At 39.3% G+C, this 18,925-nt stretch overlaps 1 protein-coding gene across 2 annotated transcripts; it reads left to right on the top strand.

Moving 5' to 3' along the window:
• Nucleotides 1–7: 7 nt before the first annotated feature.
• LOC5516198 (serine/threonine-protein phosphatase 1 regulatory subunit 10) lies at nt 8–13,540 on the top strand. 2 transcript variants are annotated; one of them, XM_032386027.2, is made up of 28 exons: nt 8–99; nt 230–439; nt 2,236–2,275; nt 2,650–2,750; nt 3,230–3,340; nt 3,603–3,696; nt 3,901–3,991; nt 4,785–4,847; nt 5,323–5,391; nt 5,711–5,750; nt 5,936–6,039; nt 6,427–6,524; nt 6,661–6,711; nt 7,177–7,330; nt 7,733–7,770; nt 8,104–8,134; nt 8,250–8,405; nt 8,882–8,946; nt 9,033–9,086; nt 9,466–9,543; nt 9,637–9,686; nt 9,772–9,853; nt 10,891–11,002; nt 11,256–11,279; nt 11,677–11,717; nt 12,122–12,302; nt 12,434–12,648; nt 13,227–13,540. In XM_032386027.2, exons 3-28 carry the CDS (start codon nt 2,273–2,275, stop codon nt 13,464–13,466), a joined length of 2,346 nt encoding a protein of 781 aa, XP_032241918.1. In that variant the 5' UTR covers nt 8–99; nt 230–439; nt 2,236–2,272; the 3' UTR covers nt 13,467–13,540. The 2 variants fall into 2 exon arrangements, with proteins under 2 accessions (XP_032241918.1, XP_032241917.1); XM_032386026.2 differs by lacking the exon at nt 8–99 and having other exon boundaries at nt 106–439.
• The last annotated feature ends 5,385 nt before the right edge of the window (nt 13,541–18,925 follow it).

Genomic DNA, 18,925 nt, shown 5'->3' with positions numbered 1-18,925 from the left:
GACTGACAGCCGTTGGACCAATCAACGATCGCAGCAATTTATGTGCCGCGTGATGTTTGCGGGGGGTCGACTCGGGGCGATGCCTTTCGTTTACTCACGGTAAGCCATGTTGGATTTCGAAGTTGTTATCTCAATTTTTATCCTTGAAATTTTACCTCTTCGACTTACGGGTGATACTGGATCGTGCAACGGTAACAATTATCAACTAACCAACGTCCTTTGTGTGCAGTTTCAGGGCTGAAGAAACACAAATGATGCCGAAATCAAGCTATTACTCAGGGACAACTTGAGCGACCATGCTGGTTAACTTTTTGAACAATTAGGCTTTCTAAAATGTCGCTCAAAAAGCCTTTATAAAAGTAGCACACACGTCTCAAGGAATATAGATCGAGGAGTCATAGCTCTTTGACGAAAGAGTTGATAAAGAGAGCAATATAGAGTAAGTTTATAAGTCATTTGGGGAAGATGTAAACCCGGATTTGCTTCAAACCAGTACGTTGGCTCTAATAAATTGAGCCAGCGTTTCTGGCTTCAGGAATTTCTGTGTGTGTCGTTTTCCTACACTTCTAAACCTTTCTAACAATCAAACGATGATAGAAATAAGCGGTCTGAAATAAAGACTGCCGTATAAACTGATCCTAGGGTGAAGCACGGGCGAATTGAACTCAAAGAGTAAATTACGACCATACAAACAACAAGACAAGATGGCGGCCGCTTGGAATGCTCTAGAGAATTTCTTTATGAGCAAAGTTGATAATGTCGTCGTTATGACTAATGTTACGTGAAATTAGGGTGTCCTTTTGCATTCAGAGAAATACTACGTTTCAATAATTACAATTTGAACCTCGATTAAATTTCCTTGAATTCTACCAAAGGTTTTTCTGAAATGCAAATTCAGTTGTCGTTTTCATTTCGAACTCGTATTTTGTCCAAAGACGTTAAAAAAAAAAAAAAAACTAATGAATTTAATTCTGCAATAGTTTTTATCAAGAAAATGTTGTAGAGCTCACTATAACCACAGTGTTTTATCTAAAATATTATAATTAATTATGCATGAAAGTTGGAGTTCCCTTCTCACATCTCAGAAAAGAAACAAAACAGGAAATGAATAAGATTATTTTTACAAATACTCATTATTTTAAACCAGTGCATGAGCAATATAGACAGCAACCTGCATAATCATACCAGGTCAGCTTTCTTAATTATTTTTAGTAAATTATAATTTACTGCCGTGTCCTTCGCCCTAGGATGAGAGAGTCCTTGGAATATACACCAAATCCAAACCCCCCAATATCCCCCTTCCTATTTCCTTTGGAGTGGTATGTAACCAACTAGGCAGGGCAGTAGCCAGTATGGGGCAAACCAAGGAAATCGTCTCATGTCATGGTTTAGAAAAGCTTTCATAATCTAGTTCCATACTGATGCAAGGTTCTGTATTGCGTGTCATACTGATTCTCCCATAGCCTGGGTAGGATTTCTGCGCTGTACATGTTATATCCAGATACATCCTTACAGGGAACCATGTTCCACCAAAAGTACGCCAAAACTCTTAAAGCCCCAACAAAAGTTTGCTAGGACAGTTTTGTAAACTTTGACCAAGCTTGGTTTTAGAGTTCTATTGAGGTATCGATCTAAAAAAAAAAAAGACATTAATCCAATAATATAAACTGAGTGAACAAGTGCACTTTTAATTCATGATTTTGATAAATCTTTCTTTCAGTGTGTGTTTGTTTCTGTCACAGCACACAATAAAATTACTTATTGGTGTTGAACTTATTGACAAGAAGTGTTTACTGGTAAAGTGTGTGTGTGTGTTTTTTTTTTTTTTTTTTTTTTGGGGGGGGGGGTAACTTACCATTGAAACAAAAGATTTAAAGAAATCTAATTATAAAACTGATTATTTTAGCTGTTACAGTATGTTTAAGAATATAAAAAGATGAGGTTGGTGAGAGAAGTGGTTACACTACAAGTTATTGAACTGAAAATTAATTCGTTTTAGATGTTCTATAAAACCAGTACAATAAAAGAATAACAGTAAGAATGTGGCTATTGTCTAAAAGATGAAAAAAGACTGCCCTACTGAAATATGATTGAAGTGGTTTTCAAAACCACTTCACACTGTGCTGCCTTGCTTTTGATATTTTGTTGCACAGGTTTATGAATACCACTCTAACAAAAGCCAAATATATTTTTTTAACATGTGAGCTTGATTCTATTATACAATTCCTTTTCTAGACTGAAACCACAAGTAAAAAGTGCAGAAACTATTGAAATGGTAATGATTATGTCATGTATTTATATGTAGCAAGTTGATTTAATGTATTATGTCATTTTATCCAATATTATAAAATTTAAAATCCTCCTTTCCACATATACTTCAATCCAAACTAACTTGAACCCTGTAATCCAGTACCAGGACTTTTGTTTGCTCGACAACTGTTTCCATTATTACTCCCATCTATTAGTTGTACCAATTTTTCTTTTTGTCTAATTCCCTTTAACCCCCTATACCCACTGAGATTCCCCTACATAAGTGATAAAAGCTTTTTCATCAGCACATGAGTGATTGTGCCAATGCTATTTTCATAGTCTTTTTCTTGATACCCGTTATTAGATTTGTGTCTGTGCTAACTGTGTTCCATTTCTAAGGGTACTTCTGGAGGAGAACCAAAAACCCTTTTGAATGCCCTTAAGCCTCTACTTGGCTTTGCTGGCGATATCAAGAGCCAAGATGTGATGCGCATTATCAGGTACATATAACTAGACACATCTTTCTGTCTCTTTTCATAGCACATATTTTTTTGTTTATTTTAAAACCATTGGGTGCTGACCATTTAGTAGGATCAATTAGCTAGTTAGGCTAGAAGTTCTGAATAGTATGCTACAACCTCCTCTCTCTCTCTCCTCCTCTCCCACAGGGAAGTGTAATGGGACAAAGTAGAGAGAAATAACCTTTTTCTAGCATTCAAAAGAGCTGGGCATGCTAATTTATTTCAAAGGGTAGGAAACGTGAAAGTTGAAAGTGATGAGCACACCTCAAATTCCCTTGAAATCTTTGAAATAATTGCTCGATTTCCATACATTTTCACTCATAGCTCAGGGCAGGATTTGTTTTTGGGGGAGGAGGAGGGGTAATTCTGCACCTACTCTACCACTGTCTTCTTTACAACATGGCTAGGTACTGTATTTTTTTTTTTATGGACTTTAAACGTTACTGTGCCTTTTTCAGTTTGATGCGAGATGCTGAAAAACTCATGAGCAGATGTGTATATATCAACATCTTGAAAGCAACCATTGTGGAGGCCAGTGAAAACAAAGACGCAGCTGGTGCAGTTGACAAGTAAGCCCTGATTTATTACCCACAGGGGTAGGCTGGGGGACCCAGTTTCCCCAACCCTCTCCCCTTGGGACTTAAATTTTGAAAGGATGTAGCTAAAACCCTAAACAAACCCCTATATTTTATTTACAGTAAATTTAGGATGTAAAAACAGACAGCATTTTAGCTTCATTTATTGCAAATCTTCATTTATCTCCCTCTGTCTTCCCTACCTCTATTGAGTAGATTCACCATGTATCAATTCTCAGTCATCCTTTTTCGACAGATTTATCACAGTTGGGGGCTGGGCCGTTTTGAACAGGTGGTTATCCGACGCTAAGAAGACAGATAACTTACCCCTCGTCATAGAACTTCTCCAGGTACAATGAGTTGTAGCATATAAAAAAGTCACAAGTTATTTATTGTTATCTAGTAATATTCATTTTTCCTTTTCTTGTAAAATTTCCTAAAAAGACAGATTTTATGACAATAGCCAAAGAACCTGAATCATAAACTGCAATGCTAATAGTTATCACAGCTCTTTTGTCCACTTTTCCTCTCATCAATTGCATTTAATTCCTCAGCTTTTAAAGGATTTACCAGTATCTGTTGATACCTTGAAACAAGGAAATACAGGAAAACTTGTCAGGAGTTTGACAAAAGTTGACAACAAAGGTCAGCAGTCATTAATAAGCTGATACAGCCACAGCCACCAAATGTATTCATAGGCCTTAGTGTTCTTAGCAGGAGTCTGATAATATTAATTAATTAATTAATATATTTAATCAAGAAAATCATTCCAGTAAGCAATCTGAATACAGTAAAAAAGTCTTTTTTTTAAACTGACAATATCCTCATGATTCTTGTAACATTTATACACTTACTGCAGTTTCCTATTCTATGAACTCTTGCCAACAATTTCGAAAAGTAAATCATCTTCTTGCTTCCATCATTCAAAATCAGTAAGATATTCATTGTCTAGTGCAGAAATGATTTTCGATCATGCCTCCACTACACAAGGCACTTACACCAGTCAAAAAGTACGAAATGCAACTCCATTAGTTTGAATGACAGAAGTAATTGTTGTGAAATATTGAAAGTCGCTTGTAGTCGTGTCCCAAAAATATCCCTAAATGTGAATGGTCTTGGATATTTGACAAGGCCAATATTGCCTGCCTTCATTTTACATGTCTGCGCCAACATTGACTCACACAGCACATCCATCTCTATCAGCTGCTACAAGCGGGAACAAGCTACTTTCAATCAAATGTTTTTATTTAGTGTATCAGACTTCGATTGTGGATGACTTTCCTTGTAAGAAGAAGACCGTTTTTAAATGTGAGATAGGCATTCTTAAAAATAACCGCATTGTTGTGAATTCTGTGACATCTAAGTTGACCCCTTTAGATAATGAGATCCTGTTTTTTCACTATTTCTGAATCATTGCTTGTTTTGTTTATATCAACAGAAGTCAAAGATTTGTCTACTAGTGTCCTAAAGCAGTGGATGGATATGGTCCGTACTCAGTCAGGTATTCAAATGCTTCTTTGCTCATCTTCCAGCTTTTACAGAGAAAGGCATACCATCCCAAAAGGTGGATAAAGAAATTCAATTTCTCCTAATCCACCCTTTTCAGATTTTATAGGGGTTATAATACCCTCCCTTCTCCTAAAACACCCTACCAGCAACTTTTGCCCATATCAGCAAATGCAAATGCAAGAAAATAAGATCCCCCCTTCTAATAGACCCCTTTGGCCCAAGCAAGTCTTTATGGGGTATTCCCCACTGTAACGCTCCACCCTTTTTGCAGTTTTTATAGGGTTATTTTACCCTTCTCCTAAATAAATCCCCTTCCTTTACCAGTATTTATAGATGTAGTGTCTTGGTTTATTGCTAGAAAATCTAGTATGTGTTTTCAACCAAATCCAATATGCTATCCCATAGCAGTCCATGTGCTGCTACTTGGTATAAGGATCATCTCCATCTCTAACTGTTTTGTTTTTTAGACAAAGCGGACAAGCCTCAGAAGAATGGAGACAGTCCAGAGTCAGACATTTCCGACGTGTCTGGGAAAGGTGTGTGCTCTTTTCAACGAAACTTTACAGGTTTAATAGATGTAAACCTCATGAAAATGAAAATGAGATGTTAAAGCACGAATACACAGCCTTTTGAGACATGATTAAATGTGCTTCACTTGCAAAAAAAAAAACTTGTCACTAAAGATTTTGACTATTCCGTGCGCTTTACTTCATAGAACTTTAACTGAACCATGGCTTCTATATACAGTAGATTGTGAAGCTGTAGAGTACATGCATATCTTCCAGACTTTCTATAACATTCTATAACATTTTCTCCAGTAAGTGAGAATCCTTTAAAAGTATTTTAATTTTACAGATTTAAAAAACTCAGATGTTAAGCTGGGCAAGAGACCAAGGTAAAAACATGTTAAAAAAGGTGGATAATTTACATGTGAAATTATCAGGGTTTAAATGGATTATCAAGGGTTAAATGGTTTCTAGCCAACAAAATATATGTACCTTGTTTATTTATTCTCATTTTGCTTACTATAAAATTATATGTTTGGTAAAGTAAATCAATGTTTAATTGATAATTTCCCAGGGATGATGATCCAAAGAAGTCACCATCCGAAAAGAAATTAAAACGCAGTAATTCACAGGAAGAAAATGGGAAACCAGTTAAAGTAAAAAAAGAAGTGAACAAGGGTAAGGGAGTGAAGAAAATGTTGATAGTATATCTTTAACATATGTTGAGTGTTTTTACCTACATTTTGCCCCATGTTGCTAGAAAGATCACATGTATGTGTGGCACTGGCGCTGGGTAGTGTTAAAAGGTATAGGGGGTTGAGTTCAGGGTCCCAATGGGATCATACAATTGGCAGGGAGTTCATTTCAAGGTTTTGCCAAGTAGGAAAATTTTCAGTGTCAGATCCATGAGAAACTAGGACCGGTAGTCCCCCCCTCCCCTCCCCTCAGAGAGAAAAATATCACAGATATAAAAATAAGAATGAAAAAAAAAAAAAGAAAGAAACTGAATTAGTTTTTTGTGGTTATTCTTTTGGACTGAGTAAAATATTCATATTTTCCCCTTAGCGCTAGCGATGGAGAGTGCTGGTTTTATGAACGCACTGGCAACTGCAGCAGTTGCAGCTCCGAGAAAGCGGAAAAGGCCAGCCACGACTGCACAAAAGGTCTGCTACTGTAAATAATATTTCCCACAAGCTTCTGTACTTTGATAACACTATTTATGAATGATAACACTACTAATAAATGATAAAACACTAAATGATCACACTATTTATAAATATAACAATATTTGTTTTGTAGACTCCTACTGCAACTACACCAACAACACCTACTGCCTCTACTGCTGTCAAGGTAAGGACTAGTTGGGTGTTATTTCTATAGCTGTAACCAGGTGATCATAATGGTGGTGAAAGGCAGCAGTCAAAATTAAGAAATGTCTGCAGTCTAGTAAAATTGAAACATAAACTAAATGTACATTAAAGTAAAAAAAAAGTATAAACAGCATAGCTTCATCATAACAGTCTCTATTTAATTTTTGTTTAAGATAAATGATGATGATTGTTGGTAGTGATAATGTTAGAAATCATGATATTGATTAGGACAATGATGACGATTAAGACACCATTGTTGTTTATGATGATGGGGTCAATGATCATAATGGTGATAAAGGTGATAATACAAATGATCATGATGGTTATAAAGATGGTGGTGATGAGAAAGATGATGTTGATGGCACTGATAGGAATGGGTTTAGTTTTGTGATGATAGTTTCTGTGATAATGAAAATAATGTGAATACATTCCCCTTTCCCTCTAGCCTTCCTACACTGGCATCTTGGATGAGATCATGAGTAACCAATCCCAGACCCATGGCATTGAAGGTGCCAAGGAGAAAGCCAAGAGCAAAGAGAAAGATGGTGGTAGTAATGGTTCAGACAAACCCCCTACTGATGGCTCATCAGACGCTACAAGTAAGACCCATCCCCTGGAGCTAGTGGAAAATACAGTGTACCAACCAAGAATTTTTTTTACATTTTTCGGATGTGCACATCAGTCAAGATTCCGCTTTGTTTTTTGGCTGGATTCTGGGAAGTCACCACAATGAAGGCAGAACAATGTCAATCTTGTATTGTCTAAGTTACTGTACTGATTGAATGTGTCTACCCTGTGAAGAATTGAATATTAGATAAAAAATTATTAGAGCGAATTATCAGTATACAGCAGTCAGTGTAGGATTTAATTTGTTGCTGTAGCATAATATCTAGACTAATCAACATTTCAAATCAAAATGTCTTCCCTTTGAGACTACAAATATATACAAGGAAAGCTTTTAGTATATTTGCTTCTAATTGATGCTGTATTACTCTATCTAGCTGGAGATGCAGGAGATTTTGCCAGCAAAGAAACAAATGTGAGTGATTTATCATTGTTTATTTTTATGATTTTGTGATACTTCACACTTAATCCACTAATCTTGACATTCATCTACTGTAAATGGAAATATTTTTCGACCATTTATTTTTTATGAACCATGACTCCATTTCATTCATTCATTTTATTTGTTTGCCACATATGATTACAGATATTATGTTTATAAAGCTAAAGAAAATCTTACACTTGTTGAAATTTTACTTCAATGTGTGCTACTGTTTTTTTTCCTTCCTTTTTACAAATACAAATTTAGTTTGTAACATAGATAAAGAACAAGGTTTTAATGTTTACTTGTTTTTTTTTTAATGCATAGGGGCTAGACAAGGACACCTCTCAGGAGTCAAGTGAGTAGAAAACTCTATGGTTACACATTAGGTTTTATTGCATTTTGATGCTAATGGAAGGAGCATTGATTTAGTTTCACATATAAACTGGTGATTGCCTTTTTTGCTACGCCAGGCACAACAGCCTCAACACCATCAACTGCAGAAGATGTCACTGAATCTTCTGACCCCCCTGTGAGAAAACCCAACAAGAAGGGACAAATGGTGACTTGGGCAGAGGACAACAAGATTGCTACCTTCCATTTCTTTGAGATGGATGAAGATGAACGAGGTAAGATGGCGCAGGACTTGCAATTATGGTGTGGTGATCACGGTTGAATGGTGTGGTGATGATTGTTGAATGGTGTGGTGATGAAGGTTGAATGGTGTGGTGATGATGGTTGAATGGTGTGGTGATGCAGGTTGAATGGTAGCAATGATGATTTTGTTGTTAGCGATGATGATGATACATATGGTGCAGTTGGGTGCTGATGATGGTTATAGTAAGGATAATGATGGTGGTGGTGATATTGATGATGATTGTGATCAATAATGATGATGATTGTGATGATAATGATGATGATATAATCCATGATGACGATAATGATGATTGCGATGCTGGAGAACTGCCTATGATATTAGTGTGATGATGGTGATGATGATGGTGATGGTGATGATGATGATCTCATCTTAGCATGTCAAGCTTGTCAATCATTTGTAATGGCAAAGGGAAGAGGAAATTACAAGCATTTATTTGTTTATTTTTAGCTCTGGTCAGACATCCTGTCAACTTCACAAATGCTATCCACTTAGAAATGATGAAAGAAAGAGAGGTAAGATAATAGTATATAATAGTAATAGAAGAATTTTATTTTATACCACATAATATTGTTTCCTCTAAAGCCTGTTATTGTTTTAGCTGCTGGAGAAAGCCAAACACCTCAAAGAAGATAAGATGCTTGAGAAAGTGAAGGCAAGTGACAAACACCAGAAGAAACCAGGGGCTCAAAGCGCAGGAGCATACCTCTGCCACCCTCCCTACCCCCCTTCCTAACCAACAAAAAGTGGCCATATCTTAGACTGAACATCCCCCTCCCCCTGAACAAATCCTGGGTTTGTGCCTGAATCTAGAATAGACATGGCTAAATACTGTTATTGTTTTTGTTTCATCAAGACCTACATTTGAATATCAGGTTTTTGGTCACACAGATTAAATATCATAACAAAAGCTTTAATTGGCTGTGTAATGAACTAATGTTATATCCAACATTTCCAGGTGATCTTCTGCTGCATGCTAGTAAATGCAAACATCTATGGGGGTTTGTTTAGAATATGTCTTATTTACCTTGCAGTGGTACAAGCCTAAGGGAATCGAGGGAATTTCTGCAGCAGTTCTAACTGGATCAAAAAGCCAGCAAAGGGCAATTCAGGTAAGAATCATCTTTCTGGTCTACTATTCATGTCTGACCGGTACTGCCTCATTCATCAATAAAATATTGACTGGTTTTGTTTCTACTTTGTAGAAAGAAAGAGAATCCAGTGTCCTTGCAGATATTTTCTTCTCAAAATCAAGGTACTGTGAATTGTAAATTATAAATGCATTGAATGTGTGAGGCTCATTATTAAAATAGTGGCTTTATTTCTGTTGTCCGGTATAGTGTTCCTGACAGCCCTGCAGAGCCAGATAATGAACATGAGAAAGTAGCTGCCGGGGAACCAAAAGTCATTCCTCATGACGAGGTTTGTATCACTTGTCTACTAGTATACCTGACCCAAGGGTGGGGGGAGGGGGGAGTCATACCTCATGATAATTTTTGTATTACTTGTATAACTGAACAAGGGGGTAGAGGGGCATAAAGTTGTACCTCATGGTGATTTTTGTATTACTTGTATACTTGTATTAGTGAACCAGGGTTGGGGATCTAGATATTGTTCTGGTAATGTTGTGCAAAATTAACAAATACCTCATGTAATTACATTCTTTTTAAAGCACTTTTTTAAGTAGATGTACAAAAATGGTTTTTATACACTATTGTTCCACTGCTTCATTTCATTGCTTGTTGGAATGCTTAATGCTGATTTATACTTTTAAGTAATGCTCCGTGTAAGAACTAGGCAACCTAATGGTAAATACACGCTCGTATGTCAAAAATGCCTTAGTTAATATTCGAAATTTGATTGGTCATGACAAGAAATTACAACATAAGTTCTAAACTAAATGTTGCCTAATGTTTTTTTGAATATTTGGATTAGGATTTATTAGTATGTGTAATATGGCTTATTAGACAAATCGAACATGGGGAACCTTGTGAAAATTATGCAAGCAAAAACTATTGTTCTTTCTTTTGATTGGTTCAAAACAGAAAATCTCGTATAAGGTATATTAGGGAGCATGTTTCATGTAATTTTCTCAAAATCTCACTATATTCTATATCTTGTGTCTGTGTGATAAGTACAAAAAAAATATCCTATGTGGGGAAAGCTTTTTGCCGCAGGACAACGGGACTTTGCCTAGTTCTTACACAGAGCATTACTTAAGGTTTTTTTACCCCTAGAAATACTGTGAATGAAGATACCATACTACTCCTATAATGATCATAAAAGGACCTCTCTGTGTTAACCAGAACTATCTAGTAATTACTGTGTAAACTCCATATGATGCATCCCATTCTATGGTTTTGTATATTTAAACATTATCCCACATTTTTCTTCTTGCCTGAACTTGATACTCAATAAACAAATTAATCTATGGAATTTTCTGTGTATTTTTTTCATAGAAAGGGACAACCCATATTCCTCCCAAAGAGATGGCACCACCAACAACAACAGAGAGTTCCCAGAGTGGAGTTCAACTTCCAGGCGCGCTTGCTTCCCTTTTCTCTAGCTCAGGTAAAGTCACCTTCACCTACATGTATATTCAGTAATTCAATAAATATTGTTTTGGACTTTGATTATTAGAATGTCCAGAAACTAATGGAAATTAACTCTTTACTGGGAATTAAAAGACCAACTACCAGAGAATGGGAATTGGTTGATATTCTTAATGGATTAATTGTATACTTATCGATATCCATCTATTATGGTTCTTATATTTTTTTGTTTTTATTTTACCTCATGCTAATCACTGTAATTGTTTTTTTAGGAAGCACACAATCTACCCAACCAGGTGAGTGACAGATAACAACAGTACTTACCGTAGTTGCATAAAATACAGTAAATACAGTAGGAAGATCAAACTTTATCCCTCTCTATTGCCAAAAGTTCTGTTTTCTTATAGAAAACTCTTTTTTCAACTGCATCCCAATAACATCAAAAAGTGCATCTCTTGAACTTCAAGTTTAAAAGAATTTTATAATAAAGTATGCAAAAAGGCGTTTTTATTTCACGAGAAATAGGACTAACCCAATCCTACCTTATTTCCAACCCTCCTAACCGTTATCATAAAGTGTGGCCAATTTTATTGAGAGACAGTTGAAGCCTTTGAATCTATCCAGCTTGTGCCCCCCCTCCCCCCCCCCCCCCCCCCTCAGACATAGCTTGACTTTTTACCATCTTTCTTACAGCTGACAAAGTGTCCGTTCAGTCACTACTGGATAAGATAATGGTAAATAATCAGTTCAGTTTACTTTTGATCATAACTTTCGCCTTAAAACAACTCATTTTTTTCAAACACCTTAGCTTTCTCTATCACCTAAGCTTTAATATTAATAATAATTATTATTTTAATCTTTCTCAAGCACCTTATCTTTCTCTATCACATAATCTTTTTAACACCTTATCATTCTCTATCACCTTATCTTTTTAACACCTTATCTTTATCACCTAATCTTTTTCTAACACCTTATCTTTCTCTACCACCTAATCTTTCTATAACAAAACTTTGTAAGGCAGGCAAAACTAAACCCTTGGTATTTCGTACACTAAATGTCTGGGAAAGGTGTCATTGTAGCATTTCAAAGTTTTTTATCCACTTCTTGTCATATCTCATTCCAACCCTTGAATCTTCAGTCTGGCGGTAGTAGCGGGCAGCCCAACCCACTAATGCAGCTCTTATCAAGTACGAAGCAGCAGCAGTCGCCCTCGCAAGACCAAGGAAGCAATCTGCCACCGGCTCTCAAGAATATCCTGGAGCCATTGAACAGGGGTGCAGCCCCTGGACCACGCCCACCGGGAGGACTTCTTGGATCAGGTATTAGAGAAAGTCATAGATGGGACTCTGTGTGACAATGATATTTTGGCGTGACATAGCGACATGCTTTGCGTGACATGGTGGAATGTTTTGCGTGACTCAACATTATTTACACACTATCTTCCTCTCAGGACCTGGTGATAGCCAAAGGATGCCCCACCCAATGGGACCACCGGGGCCCTTCGGCCCAAGAGGTCCAGTTCCCGACAACTTCAGATTCCAGGGCCCCGGGGGCCCGCGTCAAGGCCCTCCCATGGGCCCCGCTTTTCCTGGCCATGACGGAATGCGCATGCGTGGACCCATGCCTCCCCGTATGCCCCAACCACGGCCATTGCTCCCTGAACTGGTACGCTCTCAAATTTGCCTTTTTATTTTTATGTTCTCAGTTTCATTTTTTATTTTGTTTGCTGAGATTTTAAGTATTCTGTAAACTCTCGACATAAAAATTTGATTGTTTTTTCTGATTGCACACGGAATGACGGGATCGTAAGCCACCTTCATTGATTAATGTATATTGGGGCTGTGGATCTCTTGTGAGGACCCGTCTCTCATCTTACTTAATATAATTAACAGAACAACTAAGGGCGTAGTGATAGTAATTGCACACTAACTAATTCATGGCTGAAGCAGTCCATATCATAGTCCATAATTACCGGGTAAACGCCTGCAAGCTACACCGGGTACCAGAGGCTCCAAGCTTCGCGGCAAGAACGATTTGGGCGATTTTCGCTTCGCCCAAATTGTTCTTGCCGCGAAGCTCGACGGAGCCTCTGGTCCCTAGGGTAGCAAGCTATCCTTATCCATACTGTCGTACGTGGAGCGCATTTAATCGCGTCTCGCGATGTTTAGTTGCGCTGTACAAATACAAAACATTTCATCATTCCATTCCATTTCATTCATCCTTTCTAATACTCTTACTTGCAGGCGAAAAGGGACGACTTTCACGACGACAATTTCGATCAGTTTGAAGGAGACGACGACGAAGGACCGAACAATGGACCGAATATGCGCGGCCGTGTTCGGGGAGGCCCTCGAGGTCGAGGCCGGGGAAGGGGCAGGCGAAACCCACCGCCCGTCTGTCGTCACTTTGTATCAAATCGAGGCTGCTTGCGCGGCGAACAATGTCATTTTCTACATCCGGGAATCAATGGCCCTCCGATCTAGCCAAATATGTACATAGATATGAATATTTAATTTTTATACGTGTCGAAATTTGTATAAACATGCGTAAAAATGGCGACCTGTGATGGATATGCGTATTCTCTCGTGGGAACCAACCTTCTCAAAATGATTTTTAGGAGCGGATTATCGTAAGACGCCCACTAACAAAACAAAAAATAATTTATTTTCCATCTGGATGTAGACTGTCAAACATCATGGACAAGGCGGCTCGTCGAGCCGGGAGCCGGTCGGATTTGAGAAGGCTGGAGAACATTGATAACCCATACCTTGTTACAAAAGGTCACCTATAAAGCGCTATTATCACTTATTGCGTATAGCGCTTTACGATTCTGAGAATCCTAATATTATTGAAAATGCCCTATCCATAATTGAGAGACATATGCTTCTATATGCTCGCACAGAAGTTCATAACTAAGGAATAGATAGAAAATCGCTACGTTATAATTTAGAATTGAACACGCGGGATACCCAGACACTTTTTTTAAGAGTCGCTTTCAGCCACAATTTTGCCATTCTAAGGGAATGCCAGGTAGAACAAACGTTACGGAAATGACCGAGGAAGTATCGAGTACGTTACAGAAAAGGGCGCAAAGTACAGTGCGTGATGAATGTATGACTTGCAACACTTATAGAATCGCAACATCGGGTAACACTAGGAACTTTAAGATACGAGTACGGCGACGGTAAAAAAAAAGGGGTTTAATTAGAGAATTGAAAGGCTACACGTGAAAATGCGCTGTCTGATAGATTTCCACCCGTTTCCGCCAAAACACGACGTGAAATTCCAAGTTTTACGGTCTAGCGAGTACGTGGACGGTTGAAGTATATATTCACCTTTCTCTGTTTCCTATTGTAGAAATGAAGTTTGAGGTTTAATTTTTGTTTGTCCATTAATATAAATTCTAGGTAATTTCATCTCGGTCACTCCGTTGTAGCCGTTGTCGCATCTTAAATCCCTACTAAGGCCTTACGAGAGAGAGCATCAGCTGAAAACAAGATGTGTGCTGGTGTTGAGGGGAGGCTAGGATTGTGTGACCCTTGGAGACGATGCCATGGTGACGCAGGTGTCACGTGACGGATACACTATATTCGCGGTGTTGCGTGATCGTGATCAATAGCGGTCACGTAAAGAGCTTATTTGTATTTTGTGTGTGTATGTATGTGTTAATTCAGCATTCGGGCCCTAGTTAGCATCGCATTGTTTGTCTTAATCCAATTTCGTATATCAAAAATATGTTATGGAGTTTTAAAATAATTATTTAGGATGTTTCACACTTTGCTAAAAAAATTCCCCAATAATGTCGCACTAGCTTTTCCAAATAAGCCGATGCAAATGGATTCTTTCTCTTAGTTTTGTTTTCGCTAGGATGTCATTATCGCGGCTGACAGAGTCACTCTAAGCTTGTTGTTGTTGTTGTCATGCTCCACATGAGCATAGCATATCCGTTGAAGCAATGCATCATGGGTGGGGTGAATCGAGAAACAAAATAGGCCAATGACGTGCACTGAGAATCGGGGTGGATTCATGATCTTTTGCTTATTTGTGGCTTCGAATCGCAGAAAGCCCTCGTGGAATTATAGTCAGCAGTTGTTTTGTCCTACGTAGCTGTCCTAGCCCTTTCATACAGACACTTAAAGAATGTCGATCAACCAGTCCTTTTTGATTGTTTACATTAGAAAATCAAGTCTATTTGCCAGACTTCTAAAATAACCACCAACGATTAAAGCTAGGCAATGCCAAATGGCAGTTCTACGACCGATAGGTGCTTTATAATTCTTGAGAATAAAGGTGATCCAGAAACAATGGCCTTTAATAGATAATCGTACGTTTTACACATTTTTTCTGCAATCGGTAGAAATATTGAGATCCATGGTTCCTTTCGGTCATAGAACTGCGGTTTGTGCTGAGCTTTTTATAGAAATAGGTGTACACCTCTCTTTAGTGCATTTATACAGTGCAGATGGATAGATTTAATCTAATCAAAATGTGCATAACACGAATGTATAGCTGAATGTATTGGATTCATGATTTTGACTGACAGTTGTGTAAATACAAAGCGGAGAAGAACTTATTGTGTGTCTTTTTAGCTAAAAAGGGTCATATCGTTGTGCAATTCACGTAAACGGGACCGTGCTGCATGTCCATACCCCCGTGACCGTGCTGCGTGTCCATACCCCGTGAACGTGCTGCGTGTCTATACCCCGTGACCGTGCTGCGTGTCCATACCCCCGTAACCGTGCTGCGTGTCCATACCCCGTGACCGTGCTGCGTGTCTATACCCCGTGAACGTGCTGCGTGTCTATACCCTGTGACCGTGCTGCGTGTCTATACCCCGTGACCATGCTGCGTGTCTATACCCCCGTGACCGTGCTGCGTGTCTTTACCCCGTGACCGTGCTGCGTGTCTATACCCCGTGACCGTGCTGCGTGTCTATAACCTGTGACCGTGCTGCGTGTCCATACCCCCGTGACCGTGCTGCGTGTCTATACCCCGTGACCGTGCTGTGTGTCTATACCCCCGTGACCGTGCTGCGTGTCTATACCCCGTGACCGTGCTGCGTGTCTATACCCCGTGACCGTGCTGCGTGTCTATACCCCATGACCGTGCTGCGTGTCTATACCCCGTGACCGTGCTGCGTGTCTATACCCCGTGACCGTGCTGCGTGTCTATACCCCGTGACCGTGCTGCGTGTCCATACCCCCGTGACCGTGCTTCGTGTCTATACCCCGTGACCGTGCTGCGTGTCGATACCCCGTGACCGTGCTGCGTGTCTATACCCCATGACCGTGCTGTGTGTCTATACCCCCGTGACCGTGCTTCGTGTCTATACCCCGTGACCGTGCTGCGTGTCTATACCCCCGTGACCGTGCTGCGTGTCGATACCCCGTGAACGTGCTGCGTGTCTATACCCCGTGAACGTGCTGCGTGTCCATACCCCGTGACCGTGCTGCGTGTCTATACCCCGTGACCGTGCTGCGTGTCCATACCCCCGCGACCGTGCTGCGTGTCTATACCCCGTGACCGTGCTGCGTGTCCATACCCCCGCGACCGTGCTGCGTGTCCATACCCCCGTGACCGTGCTGTGTGTCAAACTCAAATATACTGCTTTTGGGTGCTTTTCATGTCATTGGTATAGAGAAACGATTATATCATGACCCTTTTTTTCTCTTTTTTTTGTTCCATTTTTGCTCCGTTTCGAAGAAAGGTTGTTTAACACACTTGATTTTACATAGGTTTTATTCTGTAGCTTTGACACCATAGTACCAAAAGCAACATTGATTCACCTCGATTTTTTTAAATTTTTTTAATCATTTAGGAAAGCACTAGAAGCGATGATAATTCTACCTCCCTACGAAGGTAGCCTACTTGTAGGCTTTGATAGTTTTTCCGGCACGAAAACCCCGAAAACACAAAGATCGCATACCATGGCCGCCATCGCGTTATCCAAGATGGGGGCCATGGTATTTGAACTTCGTGTTTTCGTGCCGGAAAAACTATCAAAGCCTACAAGTAGGCTACTACGAAGGTGTCTGTTATGAAAACCCATTTTTCAATAAGATCCTTTGCTTGGCGGGATCTTTGGTTGCCTTGCGCAACACCGATACCTTACGCTCTGGTAATGAGCAAAATGTTATCTGTCTTGCCGTTTCTAGAGCGTGGATCTACCGCGGCTATGACATTGGCTCGAACTGACTCTGAAATTTTCTCGATCTTTTCTTTTTCTGATTGCATATCTCGATTCAGACTTGTTGTCTAAAGGGATGAAGTTTCTTACTGAGTTACTCCAAGCGGTATTTTACACTCATCCGAAAAGAAAAGACGTAAAAGAACCGCCTATTATGGTATTACCCATTTGGCAGTGACCGCCCTCAGTAAACTACCCACAAACAGAAACATAATTGTAGCTTTGTCTTTTGTTAATACTAAGCAGGAGAAAGGTAATAAACTCCTCTTACTGGTTTCACAGTGACCGCGCACCCCCACGAGCTTGCAGCGCTATGAGCCAGTTACGGTCTCCATGATAAACTCGCTGAATAAAAAGCTTTGTCTGAACTCATATCGTATTTCTAACGATTCTGTTATCTTCCTATATCAGTTGCACGCTTGATAGGGAGGTGATAAAACACGCTTCTTGCTCCGCTATGGAAACTTGGCCAGACTTATCAAAGTTTCTCGGAGTTTTCTCTTTGAATTCTTGTGGTATTGAAGAAATGAAATCGTCACTTCTTGAAGGTATGAGTTGCAATTAGCTGAACTTACCATGGGCCGGTTCTTAAAAGGCCGATTAACTTAACCCTCGATCAGCGCCTTATCCCGGGTTAAAGTTCGCTAATCGTAGGTCAGCTAACCTACGGATAACTCACCGTTCCCGAAAGCCAAATAATCACAATATTTACTAACCCTGGATTAAACAAGTGAAAAACTGGTTTGAGGAGAAAAATTAACACAGGATACCCAGTAGATCAATAGTGAGCAACACAAATTTACCTTGGGTGGTTTAATTTTCGCAGAGAAGATCCAAAACACCTCTACATCATTAGCGCCATTAGACAAAGAGCATGTATTTTGTGCCTAATGATTATATTGTTACATTCCTTACCCATGAGAGTTAACAAACGAAAAGTTCGACGTTAATTGTAGAGCCGCTCTATGATCGAACCTCTACCGAACCAGAACGGTGCGACTCTGGCACGCAGTTTAATCTAGGCCATATTATGGCATTTTAGACTTTTGGATGCATACGATATTTACGGTATTTGCGACTTTTGGCTCACTGTGAAGTATCGCGTAAAGCACATTGAAGTCTATTCGGCTACCGTGGGTCTCTTTGGGAACCCTCAAATAGAGTTTAGAATAATGTGCACGTGTATGTATGACGTCTACGGGGAAGGTATCTATGTCGGCTTTATTGTGAGTTAATTTTTGCTATGCTTTGCATTATGCTAGTGCGTGCCGTCATCGTTTCTAGGCTTTAGATAATAAAGAAAAGTTGGGGTCAAACCCTTAGCAAAAAGCTAGCCGCCCAAGAAATCGCCGGGCTCGTGGTGGATAAATAAAACCTTGATTTTTATTAGGTTCTTATTTAATAATTATGCGTGATGTGCGCACGTCAATTCAGAGGCGCGCGCAATTCAGAGGTTGTTCATGGCGCGAAAAAACAAATGTTTCAAATAAAGTGATTGTTACAGAAAAAAAATATTCTTCGGGAGAAAAACGTGTCCCAGGTAAAAAGGAAATTGCAAAACAAGTCCAAATAGATGAACCGCCAAACGATGAAGTAAATATTGCTCGGAATTTGAAGCCAGTTTTTTAAACTGATTTCTGTGCGCGCGCTGACTTGCAATGTAATGACGCATGGCGCGCTGTTGTGGAGCTTTTTTTGTCTTTTGCATGCGTAGAAATAATTTCATAAAAGAAATAAAACGTTTTCTTTGTGCTT

Source organism: Nematostella vectensis, chromosome 8, assembly GCF_932526225.1.
Source record: "Nematostella vectensis chromosome 8, jaNemVect1.1, whole genome shotgun sequence".
Classification (NCBI taxonomy): domain Eukaryota; kingdom Metazoa; phylum Cnidaria; class Anthozoa; order Actiniaria; family Edwardsiidae; genus Nematostella; species Nematostella vectensis.
This window is presented reverse-complemented; position numbering and strand designations above follow the sequence as displayed.